Source organism: Lontra canadensis, unplaced genomic scaffold (genome assembly GCF_010015895.1).
Source record: "Lontra canadensis isolate GAN:19392208 unplaced genomic scaffold, GSC_riverotter_1.0 scaffold7, whole genome shotgun sequence".
Taxonomy (NCBI): domain Eukaryota; kingdom Metazoa; phylum Chordata; class Mammalia; order Carnivora; family Mustelidae; genus Lontra; species Lontra canadensis.
The window spans coordinates 27,185,125-27,207,985 of NW_022631001.1; the positions used below are offsets into that span (position 1 = coordinate 27,185,125).

The window sequence follows — 22,861 nt, forward strand, 5'->3', positions numbered from 1 at the left end:
CGCTTTACAGTATGTATGTTATACTTCAAACAAAAAGTTAACAAACTTGGGAACAGACAGTAACGTTAAATGTTTTGGATAGGGCAAGTAAAATAAATAATGAAAAGAAACTACTAGATCAGCCACACATCGTTGATGGGGACCACCACTGATCCTAGCAAGAAAATTTTCAGTAGCAATAAAAAATGAAATAATGAAAAGACAACTAACCTGTCCCGTCATTTGAAAAGACTAATAAATTATATATAAACCTCCAACTGTTCTAATTAAGATGTAAAACATAGGAGGACAAAAAACCCTCAAGGGAATAAAAGGTATGCCCAGAGAGAAGTTGCCAGGGCTGGATAAAGGAGGGATGAGCAAGGAAAGCTGGGACAGCCCTCAGAAGAAAGGTGGATATAGGGCAGTGCCAGAGGAGGAAAATCCTGGATCAGAGGTGAGTGGGATGGTGGGGGAGGCATTCTCGTCCCTCAGGTTTCTCTTCAGCTCTTTAAGCAATGATGGGTCAACTCTGAGTTTGTGGCATCCAGAAAACACATGACAGTCTTAAGGATATGATGAATTATTTTTTTCCCCATTCTTTACTACCAACCTACTTTAAAAAGCTTTCCACTGTCTTCTCATTGTCTATCACTGACAATGTCTCATCCAGTGGTTATACACAGCAAAGTTCTTTTAATATGGCCATGAAGCAGAGCTCAGTACTTTATTCAACCTGTTCCATTATAAGGCATTTCTGTGTTAGGGATTTTTTTTGTTGTTCGTGGTGGTGGTGCTGGTTTGTCGGTTTCAATAAAGACCAGTTTGCAATCATCCTAGAAATTTGGATCTTTAGAAAACTTCTGAGGACTCCCATCAAGCCTGTTGGTATCTGTGTGTGAAGTCAATTAGTGCTACTGGCTAAATAGAAGGAGCAAATATATGTTCTATGGTTAGGATTGGGAAACAGGAAGAGTGTCTAGTGCTTGATTAACAGAGAACATGTCTATTGTAGTCTGGGATCCTGGGGCAGTCCTTTCCATCAATCTGACATAACCAATTATTTAGGGATATACTCATGATGAAAAATTAAAAGGGAAAGTGGGGATCATAAATATTTCTGGACAGTTTATTATCTCCCACAGAAACCACTAATATTGTTCTCTTCCTGAATCCATCAATTTATTTCTTCAAGGATGCTTTATTCATCTATTGTCAAGGCACTGTACCGAAGACACAAATGTGATGTGTTCAATCTTAAGAAGTTCATTGTTTCATTCAATAATTAAGGATCAGAAACTTAACATAAAAAGTTAGAAGACAAACTCCTGTTTTCTCATTCATTCTATGGACACTGTTTGCTATGATCTTTTTTTTTAATAGACTTGTGTATCACAGCTATGGTTCACACACTTGGTATAAGGCCATGAATAAGACACACATAGTTAACTGAATGCAATAAAGTCATAGGTAGAGTATTAGGATCTTCAGTATACCTCCTTCAAAGGTCAACATGGGAGATTCCATGAAAGCTCAGAAAAAGATACCTAATTTAGCCTCAGCATGGGATGGGGAATGAAGTAGAGAAGACTCCTTAAAGAGATAAGCCATGAGCCAATACTTGAAAAATAAACAGAAATTAGGAAGGTGAAAAATACTAAGAAAGATGGAAGGAGGAACAGGGTAAATTGTCAGATTTCAGTTTTCTGATCTTGTAGTCCACTGAGTTGAAAATGCCACCAGGTGTCCCTAGCACTATACAGTGGGGAACAAGTCTTATAGGACTAAATCCATTTCTTACATTGTTTTATGTGTTAACAGGAAAGCAATTTCATCTGTGATGCTGGGGATACCATATAACCACACAAGGGAAAACCCTGACACCTTCTTCCTTGTGGGCATCCCAGGTTTGCAGTCTTCACATCTTTGGCTGGCTATTTCATTAAGTGCCATGTATATCATCTCTCTGTTAGGAAACGTACTCATAATGACTGTAATCTGGATGGATTTCACTCTACAAGAGCCCATGTATTGCTTTCTGTATATTCTGGCTGCTGTGGACATTGTTATGGCCTCCTCTGTGGTACCCAAGATGGTGAGCATCTTCTTCTCAGGAGACGGTTCCATCAGCTTTAGTGCTTGTTTCACTCAGATGTATATTGTCCATGCAGCCACATCTGTGGAGACAGGGCTATTGCTGGCCATGGCTTTTGACCGCTATATAGCCATCTGTAAGCCCCTACACTACAAGAGAATTCTCACACCTCAATTGATGCTGGTAATGAGTGTGGCCATCACTGTCAGAGCTGTCATATTTATGACTCCACTGAGTTGGATGTTAAGTCATCTGCCTTTCTGTGGCTCCAATGTGGTTCTCCATTCCTACTGTGAGCACATAGCTGTAGCCAAGTTGTCATGTGCTGACCCTATGCCCAGTAGTCTCTACAGTGTGATTGGTTCATCCATTATTGTGGGTTCCGATGTGGCCTTCATTGCTGCCTCCTATCACCTGATTCTCCGGGCAGTATGTGGTCTCTCCTCAAAGAATGCTCAGCTGAAAGCATTAAGCACATGTGGCTCTCATGTGGGGGTTATGGCTCTGTACTACCTACCTGGGATGGCATCCATCTATGTGGCCTGGCTAGGGAGGGATACAGTGCCCCTCCACACTCAAGTGCTGTTAGCTGATTTGTACCTGGTCATCCCACCCACCTTAAACCCCATCATTTATGGCCTGAGGACCAGACAAGTATGGAAGCGAACATGGAGCTTGCTGATGCACTGCCTCTTTGACCACTCCAAACTGGGTTCATAAACACACATTCTGTTCAGATCTCGAGCAATCAAGAGGACTCAAGATCAAGCATTCAAAGACGTCTTAGAAATCTGTAGAGCTGGTTTGGTGTGCCTAGCACCATAAAGAGTTCTAAGATGAAGTTATAAAGTGTATTCTTGTCCAATTTTCCGACTTCTAGCAAGAAGTGTATGAAATGATTAATTTTCTGACATTTTTAACGATTTCAATCAACTAGTATCTGTGTGTAAGTCTGGGCAGAGAATATAGATTTGGGGTTTTTCTTTCCTTAGCTTCTGACCCTTATTTTCAAATGAGTATCAGTTGAACCAACTGTTTGGCCCCTTACACCTGACTGATTTTTATCAGGATTATTAATTTACTCATGTGATTATTATGGATGCAACTGTTAATATGTAACCCTGCCTTCTGGCCCAGTGATGAATCCACTCAATCTGGGTCTACTTGGGTCATGTGCTTACACGTGGACCACAGTCCTCTAGCCAAACTGAGTCCCAGTTTATCTGAGGAGATATAAACTTGGGATCACTGACTATGGTCATTTTCTAACCCGTGAACTTGCAAAGAGAAACATGTTCCACAGCAAGATAAGCAGATTAGCAAGATAAGCAGATTAGCAAGATGAGATGAAGAAATGGGAGTCTCTTGTTCTCTGATTCCAATTCATTTTGGGCACCTAGGTGCATCCCTGTTATTAAATTCTGTAAGATACTTCTATATCCTTTCAATTTATCCCTATTGTTAAGCTAGTTGGAGTCAGCATACTAATCACCAGCTTTTTGCTTTGAAGTAACAGAAGCTAAGGCAATGTGAGTTTGATTGTGGACATCTTTCTCTTTGCTTCCCAGTCTGGTTCTGTATAACTTAACTGCAAGGCATAAAAGAAAGGGATCAAATATAATATAGGTCTTTTTTCAACTGGACACCACCATGGAAGTATGCTCTGGGATGAGACGGTTAATAGTGATCAGTAACGAAGCTGAAAGGTCCCTATTCTTTTCCACATTCCAAACATGTATTTGGTCTTTGTTTTTATTTTTCCCTTTTGGAAAGTCTTAAAGTGAATAACCAGTGTATATTGAAATAAAAAGATTTCAAATGTAAAAGATACATATATTTGACTCTGGTACATTTGAAAATCTTAATAAAACATAACTTCCTAGTACTGTTGATAACAAGTTATTATATCTGAGTCTTACTATTTCCTTGCTATTGATGGAGGATACAATGTTAATTCAAAGAACACATTAAAGATTAAAGAAATAGTTAATAGAAACCACATAACACAATATCTGACATATTGTCTGTACTTAAAAATATACCAAATAAATTTCTAATTCCATACTTTTAAGGAGCAGTTCAAGGCACTATTCAAAGTGTATTCCCATGTAGGTCAACACTCATGTGATAGCTGTTCCAAACAATCTGCTTAACAACTTGGCATCCATCCCTTTTGCCAGTACTAAATTACTTGCCTACCTAGAATGTATTCTATTTCTGAATATCAGTGAGGTAGGAATCAGCTTCTAAAAACCTGGTAGTAATGCACTGAGTTCCCAAAGAGTATGAAAATGAAACTCCTCCTCAACGTAAAAACAAATCAACATCATGAGGTGGTTAAATGCATTTGATAAAATTTCTATTTTGAAAAGTCACACTGTTGTTTCCCTATAAGCAACCCAAACAACTATATTCGTCAAATACAAGAATATTAGATATGGTAAAGAATGTGATGTAGAGCAACAAAGGCATAGTTCAGCCTGCACTCAAAACAGTAATTTCTCCCCAGCATTTCCCTCAGAAGTCTGCCCTGCTTTGTGTTTCATTCACACTGGTATTCCCTGAAACTAGCTGGGACCCACTGTTAGTGCTCAGATATTGAACTACATACTTCCAAAGTGGACTAGTTTCCTGCCATGGCTACCCCCAAACAGAAAATCCCGTGCTTCTCTTAATAGATCAGATATGACCCCTGTCCTCTCACACTAATCAATACATGCCATTTAACTAGTGCCTAGGACCCACAAAGAGTCTCAGTGTTTGGATCTTGAGAGATTAAAATACATCCTGCTTGAAAAATGGGAGACTGGATTTCCTGTAGGGAGTCCAAGAATTCTCCCTGTCTCTCTGCAGGACTATTTCCCCCTTTCAGTCTTTTGCCTTAAGGCTCAGGCATTGCACCCCTTGTTTCTCTGCTAGCAGAATAAGGATAGGCAAAGCTTATCCCTGCCTTGTAGTGAATGATCTCACCTAGATGGAGGAGATATCCTAGACATTCAAGGGAGCGGCACAGACACTCTTCTCTGCATGATCCCCTGCTTCCTCCTTTTCTGGGCCACTTTTGTGATTATCTATTGAATCATGTTTTTTTTCGACAGAATTATAATTAAATACCATAGAGTTGTTCACACCCCTATGACACGAAAGCTTACTTTTGTTTTGATTCTAGGCATATGAATGAAAGTTCCCTCATTTAAATATTTACACACACACACACACACACACACAGAGTGCTAGACTGGGCTAAAATTGTGAACCAGACAAATAAGTTCTTGTCTTCACGGTGTTCTTAGAAAAGAAGAAGAAGCAGTTATCCTAGAGAAAAGGGTTTTCATATACTTAAGAGTCAAGATTCTTGCCTGGTCTTAAAAATCAGACAATATGAAATAAACAATGTGTTTAACCTTGTACTTCTCACAGGTAATCATAGCCCCCAAATCAGCTTATAAAAGTAAAAAAAAAACAAACCAAAAAACCCTTCCCAAAACAGCATGTTAACAATGAAGTCATTCCACTACTCAAGTCACTCTACTTTTAAATGATTTTATCAGCTAAAAATCCTTTTTCTAAGAGACTTTCAGGATTAGTCCTAATAAAACCATAGTAAAAGAACAACACTGGTTTGTTTCCTAGCTTCTTCAGCTAAGCGTCCATGGACATAACTGGAAGAACTTCCTAAAAATTGATTTCTCAAGTTTATAAACAATTCCTCAGGGAGTCCCCCTATACAAAGACATATGGTCCCTTTAATATAGGTCAGCTCAATCCTTTGCCAAGACCAGGTCTGTGACTTACCAGTTCATTCCTCTCCAAGCAGAGAATGGAAACTTCTCCCCTTCTGCTAATGCTTGAGGAGGGACTTGGAAGCATAATGGGCAGAATGAGTTTATTTCTCCATTTTAGCCTGTTTTACCTCTTCCATATGTGAACAACCAACACAATTAAAGTAGAAAGACAATATTTACGCTTCTTTATTACAGGAATTACTTTGCTTCTGCCTATACCTGACCTGGTAATTATTTTGCTGCCCAATCCTGATTCAACAGTCACTACTTTCAAGCTTCCACTACATCAGAAGTTGTGTTCCATAGCACCACGGCGACAATGTTGATGTACACATCAGAGCCCCTTGCAACAGGCAAGGCCAATGGTTTCCACATGCTTGCTTTGCAATTTATCTCCAGGCACAAGCATTCCCACATCATACACTTAAGCCCTGTAATGTATTATTTTTGGCACATATAACCATCACTCTAAGGTCAACAGCCCAGATACATAGTTTTACTTCCCTTTCATTATAACGTATGGCTCCTAAGTTGGCTTTTCATGCCCTTTCCTTCTTGTCATAGATTTAGAGAAGAGAAAGGCAGACTATTACATAGTTACCAGAGCCATGAAGAGTCCCTTGGTGATAAAAAGAGCCCAACTAGCTTGTGGGTGAGCCTTCTTTCCACTGCATCTGTTTTAAATTTTTCTTTTTATTATTTCCATTCTCTACCCTGATGTCACAGTCCCCATTCTAATCCAAACAATAACATATACAATAGATGCACAACATATCACGGTGGCCCAGAGTCTGCCATTGACAAGGGACCTTTCTGTCTAATGGGCTGAGATTATCAGGAGAGGCTCTATGAAACAAAGGCACTGCTGTACGGATGCTGGCTCTAAGCAGGCAAGGTGGGAAGGCTACTGCAGGCAAAATCCATGGCCTGCCTTTCTCCATGCCTGAGAAAGGAAAAATACAGGTTGGATCTGAGATCTTCAAAACAATCCTGTGAGGTAGGAGGGTCTGCAATTTCTATACCCACTTTTCCATTGAGGACACCTAAAACCCAACACTGGGATGTTTCAGACCCAACTATAATGAATGATACGCAGACAGGTGACCCGAGAAGCAAGTCTGTCCATCTTGTTTCATTTGAATGTGGGAAATACTTTATAAGCTTTATAATCTTTTTTCAACCGTTTTGTGAGAAGTAATTTACTGCATTTAAGGCCACTTCAGTTTTTTTCATCCATAAAATGAACACAAGAACAAGGCTCACAGGTTTTCTGATCCTGACACTTGGGAGAAAAGGCAGGACCAGGACACAGATCTCCTTAGGTCTGAGATAGAGTGACTTTCCCGGCTTATGCTCAGAGAGGGGTTATGCATATTGGGGTGGCCTGTGCAATGCTGCAAGGCACTTCTCTAGTTAGGGGGTCAGAGAGTTGGGGTCAAATATGGGTTGCTCAGTAGCAGCAAACCTCAGGCAAAGCATCCTCAACTAGTATCAGCACAGCAACCAGCTCTGGACATGAACAAGTATCTTTTGGCTTTTTAGCAATCCCTATGCAAAGGGTTTCCTCTAGGTTGGATCTACTTCATCATTCTTGCTGACTTAACTATGGCACCCACAGGGACTGGGGAAGAGGAGCATGAGCTACAGAAAGGACAGAGTCCTGACTCTCACAGCAACACGGTTACCTTACAACTGCTCAGATCCTTGCTCTTAGCCCTGTTATGCTTCCCTCACTGGGGTGCCATGCTCATTTGACTGCACCTCAGCTTTTTCATAGGAGTAGGTTAGTGAGAGACCTTGGCCCAGTAGCAACAGACTACTGGGTCAGGTGGAGGGCTCCCTGGATCTTAGACTCAGCATAGTTCAAGGGGATCCTTGTTGGTGGTGGACCCTCCAAAACCTGTGTGGGCCAGGTGACACTCCAAGGCCTCTGGCTAGGATGGTGGCCCTCTTAGTCCTCCCCGTCCAGGGAGCAGATGGCCAGAGGAGCCGTGTTGTTCGCTCCAATGCTGTAGCAAGGACTAAAGTAGGGCAGGAGACGCCCGGGGAAGGGATAGTGGGGGAAAGTGAAAATATGGGAGCCATTGTCAGTCACATTGTAGAAAGAGATATCATGGGCCTCATAATCCAGGAAGACCCCCACCCGGCGGGGAGGGACAGGCAAGGACAGGAGTGGGTATTCATCGGTGCCTGCTCGGTACTCATTTCCCTTCCGCAGCCTGATCACCCAGAATCCATAGTGGGGGGATAAATAGACCACCTCCTTCCGGTCTACATTTTCCTTACACACTCCCAAGCCCCATTCCGACCTGTCTCCCACTTCCACCTCCCAGTAGTGCCGGCCTGAGGAGATGCACTGGCTTCCCAGGACGATATTGTAGCGGTAAAATCTCTCAGGATTGTCAGGCAGTTTCTGCTTGGTGTCTCCATAGTGCACGCATTTTCTGTCCTCAGACACAATGAGGCGAGAATAAGCGGTATCTGGATCCAGGCGCACATCAGCTGGGAATAAAGATCCTGGTTGGAGACACTGACATGCAGCAGAGGGTGTGGGCATGGTCTGATAAACACAGCCACAGGTTTCTTAGAGACGAGCAGGATGGGGGAGAGCGGGGGCATCCAGAAGGCACTCAACCATTTTCATTCTCTAGGAGGGGTCCCTCCCACTGCCCACCATAACCTCTCCTAGCATTCGTTACCTGCATATGTCTTCAAAATCTCTCTTAGCCCCAGCACACGACAATCTGTCTTTAGCTCCAGGGAGACTGGTTCTGGCCTCTGCAGACTCCAAGACTTGCTCCTGGCAGAGAAGAGGTAAACTTTGGGGCCAGAAGTCCTGCTTTGCTATATGGGCCTTCCTTACTATAGGAAAGACAGGCTTGGCCAGAGATAGTCAGTGGGGTGCCCCTCCCCAGCAACACCAGGCAAAGCAGAGATGTGATTATTTGACTGAGCCTGAACGGTTTGTGGCACAGAGAGAACCCTGGCATCCCCGTGCTGGGGGGAGGGGCAGATGTGCATTTGGCACTGGGAGAGGAAGCAGTGTGCCACAAAAGAGGAAGGCGGATACTCAGGCTGGAGCACAACTGGAGACATCTGCGGTCTTTGTTCCTTTTTTGGGCAATCACCTGAGACTGCTTAATTTATAACTTTGTCTGAAATTCTTAACACTTGAAATGAATTTGACTGAGTACAAAGGAAAAAGAATGAGGAACAAAGCTTCTTTAGCAAATATAATGAAAGGTGATGCTTATGCACCACTCTTCTGTGGGTGCTGGGTCTATGTTCCTTTCCCGCTTCTGCCTCTGGCCCGGGCCCATTATCCCCTTATAGGGCTGCTTAGGGGCTCCAAGGATGGAACATACCTGTTTAAGACTTCCTGAATACCCTAGAAGGAGGAAAAAAAAAGCAGCATATGAGTATGTGTTATTCCTCAGATGGACCAGACAGCAATGAGCTCTGGGAGGGGGTTTCTCTGAAGAAAGGGAGGTAGAGAGCAAGGCTGGACTTCTTAACTTCAGGCTCCACCTTGGTTCCCAGGCCAGAGGGTAGGGGCGGGTATTATGGCAGAGCTGCCTAAGTGCTATCCCACCTACCAGGCGACAAGAGGCCATGCCAGGGGTAGAGCAGCAGCATAGTGGAGGGGGTGGTATATGGGATCCACGCCTGGTGGGCACAGTGCTGACAGATCCCACTGAAGACTAGCTAATCTTCTCCTAGAGTCCCACACCATCTTCAGCTCTCTTTTAGAGTGCCCAGAAAAACCCGCCACTCACCTGCAGCATCCAGCGGACAGGCCTCTGAGACCTCTCTTCCAGTTCTGCAATCATCCTCCACAGCACCTGGCTCTGCTGGACAAGCTCATTATGATTCTGCTCCAGTTTTTGCACAGTCTCTGCCTCTTCCTGCTCTAGACTGGCCAGAGCTGCGGCTGCTTCCACCTCCAGCCGCCGACCTGGAGGCTGTGTTTTTTTTAGTAATCGCCGGTATTTCTCAAACTCCCACATGATACTCTGCTTTCGGGTTTCCACCTGTATCTGGAGGGCCAGGCAGGACCAGAAATCAGCACTGATTCTGATAGGACCCCCAGGACTGAGGGTACTGGCACTTGCACACACACACACACACACACACACACACACTCTGGAATGTGTGGGTACCATGCATCAGGCACTGCAGAAGCCACAAGAAAGGAGACTGTTTTGCCTACCTCTCTGTTCCCAGAGCTCCAGCACATGCTTCTGGGTCCCTATCACTACTCTTACTGGGCCTAGTAGGGCCTAGAATATTATTTTGGTACTATATGCTCTAGGCTATTTTCTGGTCTCAGAATAATATATTCCATTTTCAGAATAATGACCAGAGGGATTGCACTTAGGCCTCTAAGGCAGTGTAACTTAACTACACTGTGAACTTCACTCCTTACTGATACCCTATCAGTTCACTATGCTTTCTTAGGCAGGCTGAGTGTTACCCTCTGTGGATCAAATGTTCTCGTCCTCAAATTTATTACAGGGATGATTTTCTAATATTTTAATAACTTTTAGTAAAAATGCTCTACCTGGGCAAAGAGAAACAGAAACCAGGCTTTACTAAGCATTATATAATTCTTAAGCTGTGAACTAACAACACATACCTGAGTCACATGGTTTTCCTTTCTCACATATGCAGACATAAACCCAGAGGTTATCCCTTTATCACTACCAAGAAACTGGAATTGGGAGGGTACATGGCCTAAGGTAGAGCATGCTGGTTGGAGAACTCCAGGCTCTCTGACTTCAACACCACATTCTGCCTCACAGAAACAAGGAAGAAGCGACCACAGGCCAGCTCCCGGACAACACAGTGACCATCCAGCCTTCCTGCCCCAGGTGGCAACCTGCCTTCCAGGTGGCAGTTCGTTTCCTCTCACCAACTTCCAGCTTCCAGGCCTCATCTTGCTCTTTCCTCAGATGCTCCAGAGCCTCGTGGAGTTTCCACTGAAAGAAGGAAAAACCTTGTGAGGACACATCAGGCAGCCCAGGTTGATGATGAGGCTTCCTAGTATTGGCAGGTGATTGGAAAACAAGCATCCCTTGGGCAATGGGCCAGAATGAATATCACAGAGGGAGTGATTCCTGTCCAGATGACATCCAGGGCAGTTTTCCAACCCACAATCATGTCAACTCCTACAGTTTTCTAAGTTTCTGTGAAGTAGAAGAAAAGGTCCATCTCCAACCTTAGACATTCCTATCCATGCTTATTTTTATCCATATCTGCCTTGTTATCTCAAGGCATCTTAAAACCTTGTTATTCAAAGTGTGGTCCAAGAGGGTTAGCAGCAACCACATTACCACAGAGTTTGCCAGAAATGCAGAACCCCAGCCTCACCCCAGGACTACTGAATTAGAACCTGAATTCTAGCAAGATTTTCAGGTGGATTGCATGCAAATTATAGGTAAGAAGCACTATCCTAAAATACTGCAACAGTAGTATATTGTTGGAAACCATAATGTGTTCTGATAAAAATATTAACCATTTTATTAAAGATTTACTAGGTGCCATATGTGGCTTCAGCACTAAACCTACATTTAGTACTCATGACCCTTTAAGTATTATCCCTATTTTATAGATAAGAAAACTGAGGCTTAGTGAGTGAACTACCCAAAGTCATTCAGCTAATTAATGGTTGGGCTGGGATTTAACCCATTTCTCTAACTGCTACGCCTATATTTCATTGCCTCCCTGTTTTAAAACTCAAAGTAAAATGAGTGAGTAAATACTTGTAATTTTTTAGAAATTATTCATGCATAGGAAAACACCTAATTCAGGGAATTTGTCATACGCTCTTACCTTCTAACCTTAACTTCAAGAAAGAGAATTAAGACCAGTATTAGATCAATGGATCACAGTCACTGGGATAATGAATCTGATAAAGACATGTCAGCATGGACAGCTGGAAGCTGATGAAGGTAACAATAGAAACGGAGTAGCAGGTGTGACAGAAATGACCCCTGCCCCCCAAAAAAAGAAAGGGTGGGGAGAGGAGAAAGAACACTGGCTGAAGAGCAAGACCTGAGTCCTGGCCCTTGATCTTCCTTTACTTAATTTAACTGAAAGTCAGAGACATCTTATAAAGTTAGATTACTCCCATTCAATCCTAAATAATTTAGCCACAGTCCCTTCCAGCTCTAAAATCAATGATCATGCCCTCAAATTTCTAAGCCTCAGTTTTGTTTATAAAAGAGGGAATTGAAGTGACTGCCAAATGACTATTGGTGGCAGTGTGAGGAGTCTGTGGGTTCTGCGGGTTGCAGCCTTGACTATCTCATGCCCAAACTCCTCCAAGGAACTTGGCGGAGCTAACCCAAATTGGCCTCCTTCAAATTCTCGGTATTGAAAGCATGCTTGGATTAGGCATTAGCCATGCTGGGATCAGGGAAGGGGTGTAGACATGGGAGGTTCCCATGTAAGGAAAGGTGTGGCTCAATTGCATCAGGGCCCCAGGATCTGTGGGTGGGAGGAGCCAAAGGAATCAGCTTTCATTTAGTCTCTGGGGCTCCTGGTCAAGTTCTAGATCTGGAGATAACCAAGAATGGGGCAGGGAGAGACTGAGAAGGCTGGCCTCCCATCTCCCACCTTATATTCCCAGGTGACATCCTCCATGGGTACGACACTGTGGGCCTCATGCTCAGGAGACTGGCTGCAGGCCTCACAAACGATCAGTCCATCCTCTTTGCAGAACATCTTTAGCTGCTCCTTATGGAGCTCACAGACATCACCCTTCAGTCCCATTCCTGGATGCAGCCCCAGCAGACGAACTTTTTCTACAACATTGGCCAGCTGCCAATTGGGTCGCAGGTTCCTTGGCTGGACTGGAGCCCGGCAGAGGGGACAGGTGTAACCCCAGTTCTGGGATTCTCCTGGGACCTCCCACAGTCCAGAGAGACAGCCATGGCAGAAGCTGTGGCCACAGTCGATGCTCACAGGCTCCCTCAGGAAGGTCATGCAGATAGGACAGGCAACTTCTTCCACCATGGCTTCCACCAGTGCTGCAGGATCCATGGCTCCTTCTCACTCTGTCCTCAGACAGCCAGGTAGAAGTAGTCAAAGCTGAGAAGAAGAAAAAGAAAAAAGAAGTAAGATAAAAATGTTCTTCTGTTAAAAAGCATAGGGATCAGCAAAAGGGAGAATTAGTGACTGAGAAAAAAAAAAACCAACCCAACAACCCAACAACTTCCTCCTTTGGGTCCTTTATTGACCTTGGTTAACGTAACTGGTGGCCTTCCCAACTGAAGTTCTGACTGGGTCACATTACCCATACCAGTGTAGAGACATCTGGGGATGCCTAAGTGAATGGATATTGGGAGTTTTCTGTTTTCATTCATTTGGACATCTCTGAATCTCCTCTGAGTTTGCTCACCAGACCATTTCCACCCTACTTCAATCACACTCTCCAAATCAGTATTGTTTCTCTTGAGCTTGGGAAAGGTCCCACAAAATGTGGTGTTTTAGTATTCAAAATAAGGCCAGAAATACCCCTAGCCTTCCTCTCTAGTATGTTTATATGTATATATATTTCAAGTGCAGAAAAGGTAATACGCTGGAAGACGACTGCCTATATGCTCAGTTTGTTCTCCTGTGTTGCACACTTGAGTATAAAGAATATAAAATGTATGTAAATTTCTCCACAGCCTCTAAACCCCTGCCCATTTCTCTAGCATTAGCATTCACTAAGTTGCCAAGACACTCTTCTTCACCTTCAGTGATATGTTTAGAAGCAGAGATGAAATAATACCCATTGGAAGATAAAAACACAGCTCATTTGATGATAGTCAAACCCATATTGATGGAAGTCACTACCTCAGCAAGAAACCTGAGATTTCTGTCCGGACCAGATATGAGTATGGAACTTGAATGATCAATGGCAGGCTCTTGGCTCAGTAGACAGTATTTCTTTGTTTACTATCCAAGTTTGTGCTACTGGCTAGAATCTATAAAGGGAAGAACCCTGTAGCTTAGTCATGGCTGTATCCTCCACACTTAAACGGTGCCTGCCATGCTGCTATTGATGAATAAATAAACTAGCCAGACAGGAAATAGCTCCTAGACCTAAAATCTTGTTATAATTTGTTAGGTAATTGAGAGCATATTATACAGTAAAAATAATAGCAAACACTCCTCAAGCACTTACACTGTGTGCCAGGCAATATTCTGAGCCCTTTACACAGATTAACTCAGTTTATTTCACAACCCTAAATCAAAACATTCTATTGTTTTCATTTTACAGATGCTTGGTCCTGGGGTCCACCATTCTATCTTGGGCAAATTACTTAACCTCTCTAGCTTCGAGGTAGAATAAAAATTCAAGAGAGAGAAACTGGGTGCCTGGGTGGTTCAACTGGTTAAGCCTTTGGCTCATGTCACCTCAGGGTCCTCAGGGATCAAGCCCTGCATCAGGCACCCTGTTTAGCAGGAAGTCTGCTTCTCCTTCTCCCCCTCCTCCCTGCTTATGTGCATTCTCTCTCTCATAATAAGATCTTTTTTAAAAAGAGAGAGAGTGAAATCACTGTGATTTAGGATAGTCCAGTAGGTTTCCTGAAGAACCTGGAGTAGTATGTAGATTTTGCAGGACTCTCTGTTACAGGCTAGCAGCAGGCCACACCTTTTCATTGGCCTCTGTGCCTCCTGACTGTCCACCTCCCACTATCACTGCCAAAATGCAGGACCCAGTATCCTCAAACCTAGTTTTGTGAAATCCCTAACCTATGGAGGTCCTCTCCTGGTTCCCCACCATCAGTCCAATAGGGAAGCTCTCTAACCCTGAAACAGCAATTGTGCCCAGTTAAGCAAAGAGAGAAACTTCCACTTTCTTACAGACCCCATGTCCCTTTATTCTACCTCACTTGGGTCCCTGCTGTTTTCACAGCTTGAAATGACTTCTCCATGATCCTACTCTTAACATCATCTGAAACACACACGTTTATCACCTTACTTCCCACACCGGAAGCTTAACAAGGATAGGGATATTCTCTTACTTTGTTCCCTACTATATCCCCAACATAAAGGAGAATGCCTCAAACATTTTTTGAATATGAAAGAATTAAGTGTAAACGTTGAGGTCTGATAGTAGGTTGGGAGTGGAAGTATCAATATCCAGTGGAGCACTAAGAGCTACCACCTAAGGGTACAAAGAGCAACAAAGCCACAAAGATCAACAGGAGAACACCAACAGAAATCGAAAATTGAGAAGATGGTGGCAGTAGGAAGGTGAGGTAAAGAAGTATCAAAACGATACATCAAGAAATGAGGCAAAAGCATATTTTAGATTTCTGAGTCATAAAAATTTAAACGTGAAAAAGTTCAAAGTGGTGGCCTCCGCAAGAAGGACTTAGGGTCACGTAGCTACTTTCGCTCTTCCATATAACACCGGCTTTATTGATTTATTTTTTTATTATACATGAATTGCTTTGACAAAATTTTAATTATTAAACGTTTAATTGCTTCGACCTTGCCTTTACCAGGGTGGGGAGCCAGTGCGGGAAACGCATTTCAGGGCGGGGGCCAGAGCGTAGAAAAGCCTGGGGAGGAGAGGCCAGAGTGAAGAGACAGGCGAGGGCGGCCGTGACCCCCCGGGAGTTCTGGAGCAGAGGGGGATGGTAACCTCCCGGCCACGAGTAGGCGGAGCAGGGCCCGCGGACAGCCGGACAGCCCACGGGTGCGGACAGAAGAAAGTGAGCCTGCAGGACTTCCGACTTCAGAACAGGCACAGCTGTCCACCCACCTCCCTCCTCAGCCGGGTCTAGCGCCCCGCGGCGGAAACCGAACGTGGAGACTCCCGGTTGCCACCGCCAAGCGCTCCCGGCGGCACAAGCGCCCGCTCAAGCCACCGCAGCACTTACCGCCCGTGGAAGATGAAGGCCCCAAAACGCCCGGCTCCTCTGCTCCCGCAGGGCTCCCAGGCCCCGCCCACAGGCCCGGAGCCAATGAGCGGCGGGCAGTGCCCATTTGCCGGATCGCACGCCGCCGGCGTCTTTGTAGGAACAGCCAATCACAGACAGGGATCCAGACAACTCTAGCCAATCGGAGATAGGCTCTGGGCGTGCTGGTGTTTTTTTTTCTCTGCTGCGTCGTTTTTTCTGGCTCCTTCCACTCCGAGTCATTTAAACTGTGAAGGGGCTCAGGAGTCATTCCCACGTCAGGGGGAGGGGTGTCGGCTCCCGAACGAGGCCGCTGGAGCCCTGCCTTAACAGAGGCCCCGCTGACTCTCGACCCACGGGACACACTCAGTCTCACGCTTCTGCTCTGACGACAGAGCGAGCCTTGTTCCTTCCAGGTAATAGCACCGGAGACCTAATGCTACTCCTTTCCCAGTTTTCTGTGTTAAACTCAGCATCCTATGAGGTCAGTCGCGTCTGGTTCTGTGACCCAATTTAGTGCGGGGCTGAGCACTCCTGTGCAGTTTCTTGTAAGATGAGCGACCTCTCCTGGCTCCAACTGCAGATACTGGGTTCTTAGTGAAAAACAAAACAAAACACCCCCCCACCCCCACCACCCCAAAGCCCTCCTACGTTTTCCTGGCAAACTCTTGTCCTTTGATACTTAAGCAGGCAGCTTCTTCTTATTGCCACAGTCCACTTTAAAGTTAAAAACAGACATGGGGGTTAAGGAGTGCACTTTTCTGATGAGCATCCAGTGATGTATGGAACGGTTGAATCACAGTCCTACACCTGAAGCAATAACATTGTATGCTAACTAACTGGAAGTGAAATAAAAACTAAAAAAACAAACAAACAAACAAACAAAAAAAACCCAAAAAAAACCATACTGGGATCTGGTAGAGTTGAAGTGGAATCCCTGGTTACAAATTGTCGTTATTATTACTATTTTGTAAATTTTAAATGACTGCCCCCCCTTCACTCCAAAGACATAGAGTCGGTCACGTGCACACACAAACTGCTACTTAAGGCAGTGATTTGGGTTTTTCTTTGCACTTACAGCACCTTGTCCTTCTCCTGATATTTAGGTGTTGACTGAATAAGCAAATAAAGGCATATCCTGTGGACATGGAATATACTCAAGAAATGCTGCCACTGAAGCCCAGTTCCAGACGATTTCATTGTTGGGACTCCTTGGATCCTCATGCCAATGTCTGGGCTCAGACCATAGTTAAAACTCTGAAGAGTGAAGACCAGAAAATTCCTGAAACAAATGGGGCCATGAGCAAAAAAACAAAAAGAAGAGGTAACTGATGTCTCAGTTGGATCATCTTCTTCACCAGGATGTGGACAAATTGCTGTCATAACAGAAGAGTCAGTGGGTTGAGTTAACCAAGCCACTTTAAACATTTATTGAGCACCATCTTTTTGTAACATTTTGTACTGGGTGCTGGTATTATAACTATGAGCCACATAGTCTCTGTTCTTCAGGAGCTCAAGATCAAGTTGGTTGTATTTTGAACATTCTGTGAAGTTAAAATAGTTAATGGGGAGATCATTTTCATTTGTAACTTGCAATTGTCCATGACCATGACTGACTCTCAAGGGCCCAGACAAAAGGGCACCTTAGGGTTGCTGGGGGAGAGGGCTTGTGTTCACCAAGGGAAGGCTGTACAGAGAGCTTTTGAAGGCCTATCAGCCCATCACCCCTCCAGAGAAGCTGTCCTTCCCAACCTCACTCAGGGTGCCTTGTTTGCTGTGAAAAGCAGACATGTGTATGCAGGCGAGGCTCTGTTTCAGAGACATTCATGGCTGTAAGTGCAGACCACAACCCTCTGTCTGAATCCAACACAGACCAGTACAACAAGGTGAGTGGCTAGCTGTGAGATGGTGTCTGTGCTGTGGGTGAGGAATGTTACCATAAAAGAAGTAAAGACTGAGAACTGATGGGGGGGCAAGGAAGAAGATTAGAAGGGCACTGAGGAAGTAGGGCTGAGGAAGTGGGGCTAAGGAAGGGGTAGGAAGCCAGTGCAAACCCTGGGGCCTCAATAAGCTTCATACAAACTTAGGCTTGAACTTCAAAAGAGAGCTGCCCATGATAGTGGCACAGCAGTCAGAAGAAAAACCTGTGAGGGGTGGAGGCTAAGAGGAGTGCACCTCAGACAATGGTTAGTTGCCCCACTCTACCTCGAAGGTCTCTTTCTGGACCTTTTATAATAGTATAAAGCCTCCTGTTCTTCCAGTATTCTAGATTGTCTTTGGTTTCCAGAAAGCAAGGCTGATACTTCTTCAGAGTCCCAAGTAGGGGAAGTTAGGGCCTCTTCCCCCATCCACTCAATGTTAGCACAAGCTAAGAGAGAAGTCCCAGCTCAGAGCGGCAAAGCCGCAGACCTTTGTTAATACTCTCACTTAGGCAGGGAAAGAGCCTAGAAGCTAAAAACTAGAATTCTGTCTAGAGGACATGGAGAGCCTTTTCGGAAGTGCTCCTGAGTCACTGGAGGCCTCTGAAACTGACTGAGGAATGATTGAGAGTGTATATTAGTTATCCCAAGATATTGAGAACAGGGAGTAGACAGAAGGGAGCAACTCTAGAGGCAAAGGAAAGGAGCAATAGTATGAAGAAGACCTACTTCAGTGTGAGATGCCACAGCTGGGAATATAGGAGTATGGATGTGTGTGTGAGATGTTCTCAAAAATAAATATGTATTTCTATTTTTTTGTTTATAGTTACTGAAATATGTTTATATCTTTGTTGTCTATATATGAGAATATAATATAATATATTACAATGGCAACTGTTAATATAACAATATATACAAACGGCAAGGTGTTTGGATGGTTGGCTGAAGAACGAGCCAGACAAATACTGTTCTTGGTTTTGATGTCAGTGTTGTGTTGGATTACAAAAAAGAATTTGTATTGGTATTTATTTAGATTTCTTTCAACTTTAATTTGTTTTAGTAAGTTATTATCCTCAAAATGTCAATGTTTCCATAATTTATGAGTGTGTAATTATACAAAGTTGTGATATTGTGGTTTATAATAAGAAATACATATTTGGTCTTCTTTCCTGCGTTTGGCACAGAGCTCCTGAAACCCTTGGAATTTTGTGTGTAATGAGAACCTTAAAGGTGTCTTTTGTTATGTTAGTGAGAAGACTTTTGGACTTCACCGAAGGATGGTGGGGGGGCTTGTAGCCAGGAGAACTCATGTTATGATTAGAGGGTTGTGACTTTTAGTCATACCCTCCCCACTACCTCTGATATCCAGGGGAGGAAAAAGGGGTTGGAGGTTGAATCAGTCACCAATGGCCAATGATTTGATCAGTCGTGCCTACATAATGAAGCCTCCATAAAAACCCAAGAGGACAGGGTTGGGAGAGCTTCTGGGTTGGTAACTGTGGAGGTGCTAGGAGAGTGGCATGCCTACAGAGGTCGTGGGGGCTCTGCACCCCTTCCTGTACCTTGCCCTCTGCATCTCTTTCACATGGCTGTTCCTGAGTTATATGCTTTAATAATAAACCAGTAATCTAGTAATGGTTCCATAACTTTTGTGAGCTGCTCTAGCAAATTAATTGAACCCAAAGAGGAATCTGTGGTTTATAGCCAGTAGGTAGAAGTACAGGTAACAACCTGTGTGTATGTGGTGGGGGAGGGCAGTCTTGTAGGACTGATCTCTTAACCTGTGGATCTGATGCTATTTTTGGGTAGACAGTGTCAGAATTGAGTTGAATTCTCCCCCTGCTCATGTCTGGGAATTGATTGTTTCTGTGGCAAAAAGACCCCCACTCCTTCAGAGGTTGAAATTGGGTCCAGCAACCTAAATTAAAAGTAACTTTTATTTTTCTCCATTTCTAGGCTTTTTCTTGATTATGATCTCTAATAGTATGTGCATACCACTACTTTTTTTTCTCCCAAGAGTCTTATGTTTATTGCCAAATGTCTGTCTAATTTATGTTCATTCAAGGTACCTGTTAATTTATGGTTATTTTAACTTGCTTTTTCCCTGATTTTATCCCTACTGTATTTCCCTCCCCCTTTTTTTTTTAATTTTTTCTCATTCTCCTCCCCCCCCTTTTTTTTTTCATTACTTTTTATTTATTGGGGAGTATAAAGTTTTCTCTAAATTAATGTCAGACTATATTTCCTACATTTAATGGTGCATTCATTGTCATTAAATAAACTGTAACTACAATTTTGAATTTAGTTTTCTCCAGAAATTGTTGAATTAGGTATTTTTTTTTAAAACTGAATATAGTTGACACACAATGTTACATTGATTAGAGGTGTATAAAAGTGATTTGACAAGTCTTTATATTATGCTATGGTCACCATAAGTGAAGTTTTGTTTTTTTTAAAGGTTGTATTTATTTATTTCACAGAGAGACACATAGCAAGAGAGGGAGCACAAGCAGGGGGAGTGGGAGAAGGAGAAGCAGACTTCCCGCTGAGCAGGGAGCCTGATGTGGGGCTTGATCCCAGGACCCTGGGAACATGACTTGAGCTGAAGGCAGATGCTTAATGACTGAGCCACGCAGGTGCCCCACAAGTGAAGTTTTAATTATATAAATACAGCTGATCCTTGAACAACACAGGTTTGAACTGTGCGGGTCACTTATACACAGATTTTATAAAGTACAGTAATGTATTTTCTTTTCCTTATGATTTACTTATAACATTTTTTTAAACTTAATTGTAAGAATGAAGTATATAATACATATAACATACAAAACGTGTGTTAATTGACAGTTTATGTTATTAGCAAGGCTTCTAATTAACAGGAGGGTGTTAGTAGTTAAATTTGCGGGGAGTCAAAAGTTAAATGTGGATTTTTTTTTAAAATATTTTATTTATTTATTTGACAGACAGAGATCACAAGTAGGCAGAGAGGCAGGCAGAGAGAGAGAGAGAGGAGGAAGCAGGCTCCCTGCTGAGCAGAGAGCCTGATGCGGGGCTCGATCCCAGGACTCTGGGATCATGACCTGAGCCGAAGGCAGAGGCTTTAACCCACTGAGCCACCCAGGCGCCCCTAAATGTGGATTTTTGACTGTACAGGGTATATGTGGAGTGACTAGTGCCCCTAACCTCCATATTATTCAAGGGCCACCTGTAATTTTTTTAGACTGGCTCTTATTTTATGACACCATGGCATAAAAATTTATTTTTAAAATGCCCTTACAACCTGCCTTTGGGAAAATATTTTATGGCCAACTATATAAATATAGTATTATCCAGTAGGTTTTGGAAAAGGAAGTATATTTCTATAGAAAAGATTAAATTGATATAGTCTCTTTATCAGAGTGTGATAGAGTTTAGAGGTATCTGGCCGGACTCATTGCCTTGGACGTGGATAGCAGAAGACTGAGTCAGGAACCAGCCAGCAAAATGCTGACTAATAACAAGAGTTTAAAGTACCAGGAATGTATTTTAATCAGAAAAAGGACTTATTAAGGAATATTAGGTAGCTCATGGATGATGCAGGCAGGAACATCATCAAATTACTCTGTAGGTTCACTCTGGTAGAGATGTCACTACTACTTCCATGGTGCGTGGTTAACTTGGATCTCACTCTCAGACATGGGCACTAGAAGCTGTCACTGTGATAGCTTCAAGTGAAGTTAATCTGAGGGGATGCAAACAGAAAACTGGAGGTTTTGGTGGTGTGCAACAGAGGAACATCGCTCAAGAAACTAAGCAAAGCCAAGTGCCTCTGCTTTGTTCTGCTGGCTGCAGATTTTATGGAAACCCTTGTACAAAGGTCATTTGTTCAGTATGCTCTAAAGGACATCCTGAAAGATGGAATAGCACTAATGGTAGAATAAGCCCACCTACAGCTTCTGTCAGTAGTCTGTCTGAATTTTTACCCATCCCAGTGCACGGACGGCAGTGTCCCCGATGCTCAGTCTTCGCTAGACTCCACGTCTGCGTCTGTGCAGCCAAATGCTGTATCAAATCAGTCACCTTTATCAGAATCTGCAGCATCTTCCCCCACAGTGCATCTGTGGACAAAGCAGTACCTGAAACAGAAGACCTACAAGCGTCAGTGTCAGATACGGCACAGCGACCATCTGAAGAGCAAAGCAAGGCTCTTGAGAAACCAAAACAAAAATAGAATCACTGTTTCATGTGTAGGAAGAAAGTGCAACTTACTGGGTTTCAATGCTGGTGTGGAAATGCTTAGTGGGGCGTACACCGTGACTCCAGTGTACACAGTTGCTCTTACAAAGCTGATGCTGCGGAGAAAACCAGAAAAGAACATACAGTAGTTGTTGCTGAAAAGATCCAGAGGATTTAAACTCCTGCTGGAATACAAAATCCTTTGTTCATCTGCAAACTAAAAATTGACTTAAGGTTTTTTCCCCCTGGTCATTAGGAATGTGGAGCAGTGTATCTTGCATAGACATTTTAATCATGCATGTCGTCAGATCATCAGAAGAATAGATCTGTGTTTTTGTTTTGAAAATGACTCTTGACACTTATTTCCATTGCAGTTTCTGTGGCTAAAAAGACTTAAGTAAACTTTACAAGTATTATCCTTTAAAGATCATTTTAATTTTAGTTGAGTGTGGAGTGCTTTTATAAGAAATGTGGAGAAATTTTGGAAGGCCATGATTTTTCCAGTATTAAACATGCATACATTGATCTTGCTGTTTATTTTCTGGTTGTGTGTGTACATAGATTTTTTCCACAGCACAATCTCTGTTGATGGTGCCCCTTCAGGGCACAACTAGTTATGAGTCACTGAACGTATCGTCATCCTTATGGCTGCTTCTGGGTTTTCATTAAAAAAGGTTCTACATGTATCTGCTAGCCACGTGTGTGTCTTTTTTGGAGAAGTGTCTATTCATGTGTTCTGCCCATCTTTTGACTTGACTTTTTTTTTTTTTTTTGGGTGTTGAGTTTGAGATGTTCTTTATAGATCTTGGATATCAGCACTTTATCTGTAATATTAGTCAGACATCAGAAAGGATGAATACCCAACTTTTGCATTAACATGGATGGGACCAGAGGAGATTATGCTAAGCAAAATATGTCAAGCTGAGAAAGTCAATTATCATACAGTTTCACTTCTGAGCGGAACATAAA

At 43.2% G+C, this 22,861-nt stretch overlaps 2 protein-coding genes and 1 pseudogene across 4 annotated transcripts in view; 2 read left to right on the top strand and 1 right to left on the bottom strand.

The window, feature by feature from the left end:
- Window positions 1–15,803, bottom strand: part of TRIM68 (tripartite motif containing 68) — a 30,616-nt gene extending 14,813 nt beyond the window's left edge. For 2 of the 3 annotated variants that reach the window (XM_032853268.1, XM_032853267.1), the window contains exons 1-7: window positions 15,741–15,803; window positions 12,478–12,951; window positions 10,743–10,838; window positions 9,636–9,896; window positions 9,225–9,247; window positions 8,559–8,659; window positions 8,169–8,361 (exon numbers count right to left, since the gene is read on the bottom strand). In XM_032853268.1, the coding sequence (XP_032709159.1) occupies window positions 8,169–8,361; window positions 8,559–8,659; window positions 9,225–9,247; window positions 9,636–9,896; window positions 10,743–10,838; window positions 12,478–12,903 (1,100 nt within the window). In that variant the 5' untranslated portion in view covers window positions 12,904–12,951; window positions 15,741–15,803. Of the gene's footprint in view, window positions 1–6,915; window positions 8,362–8,558; window positions 8,660–9,224; window positions 9,248–9,635; window positions 9,897–10,742; window positions 10,839–12,477; window positions 12,952–15,740 lie in introns of those variants that run through there. The other variant, XM_032853266.1, reaches the window with a different exon arrangement.
- Window positions 1,715–2,794, top strand: LOC116865125 (olfactory receptor 52I2-like). The gene has a single exon (XM_032853269.1). The coding sequence runs from the start codon at window positions 1,820–1,822 to the stop codon at window positions 2,792–2,794; it is 975 nt and encodes a 324-aa protein (XP_032709160.1). The 5' UTR covers window positions 1,715–1,819.
- Window positions 15,804–17,584: 1,781 nt separating the features above from the next.
- On the top strand, window positions 17,585–22,142 carry LOC116865284 (annotated as a pseudogene).
- Window positions 22,143–22,861: the final 719 nt, after the last annotated feature.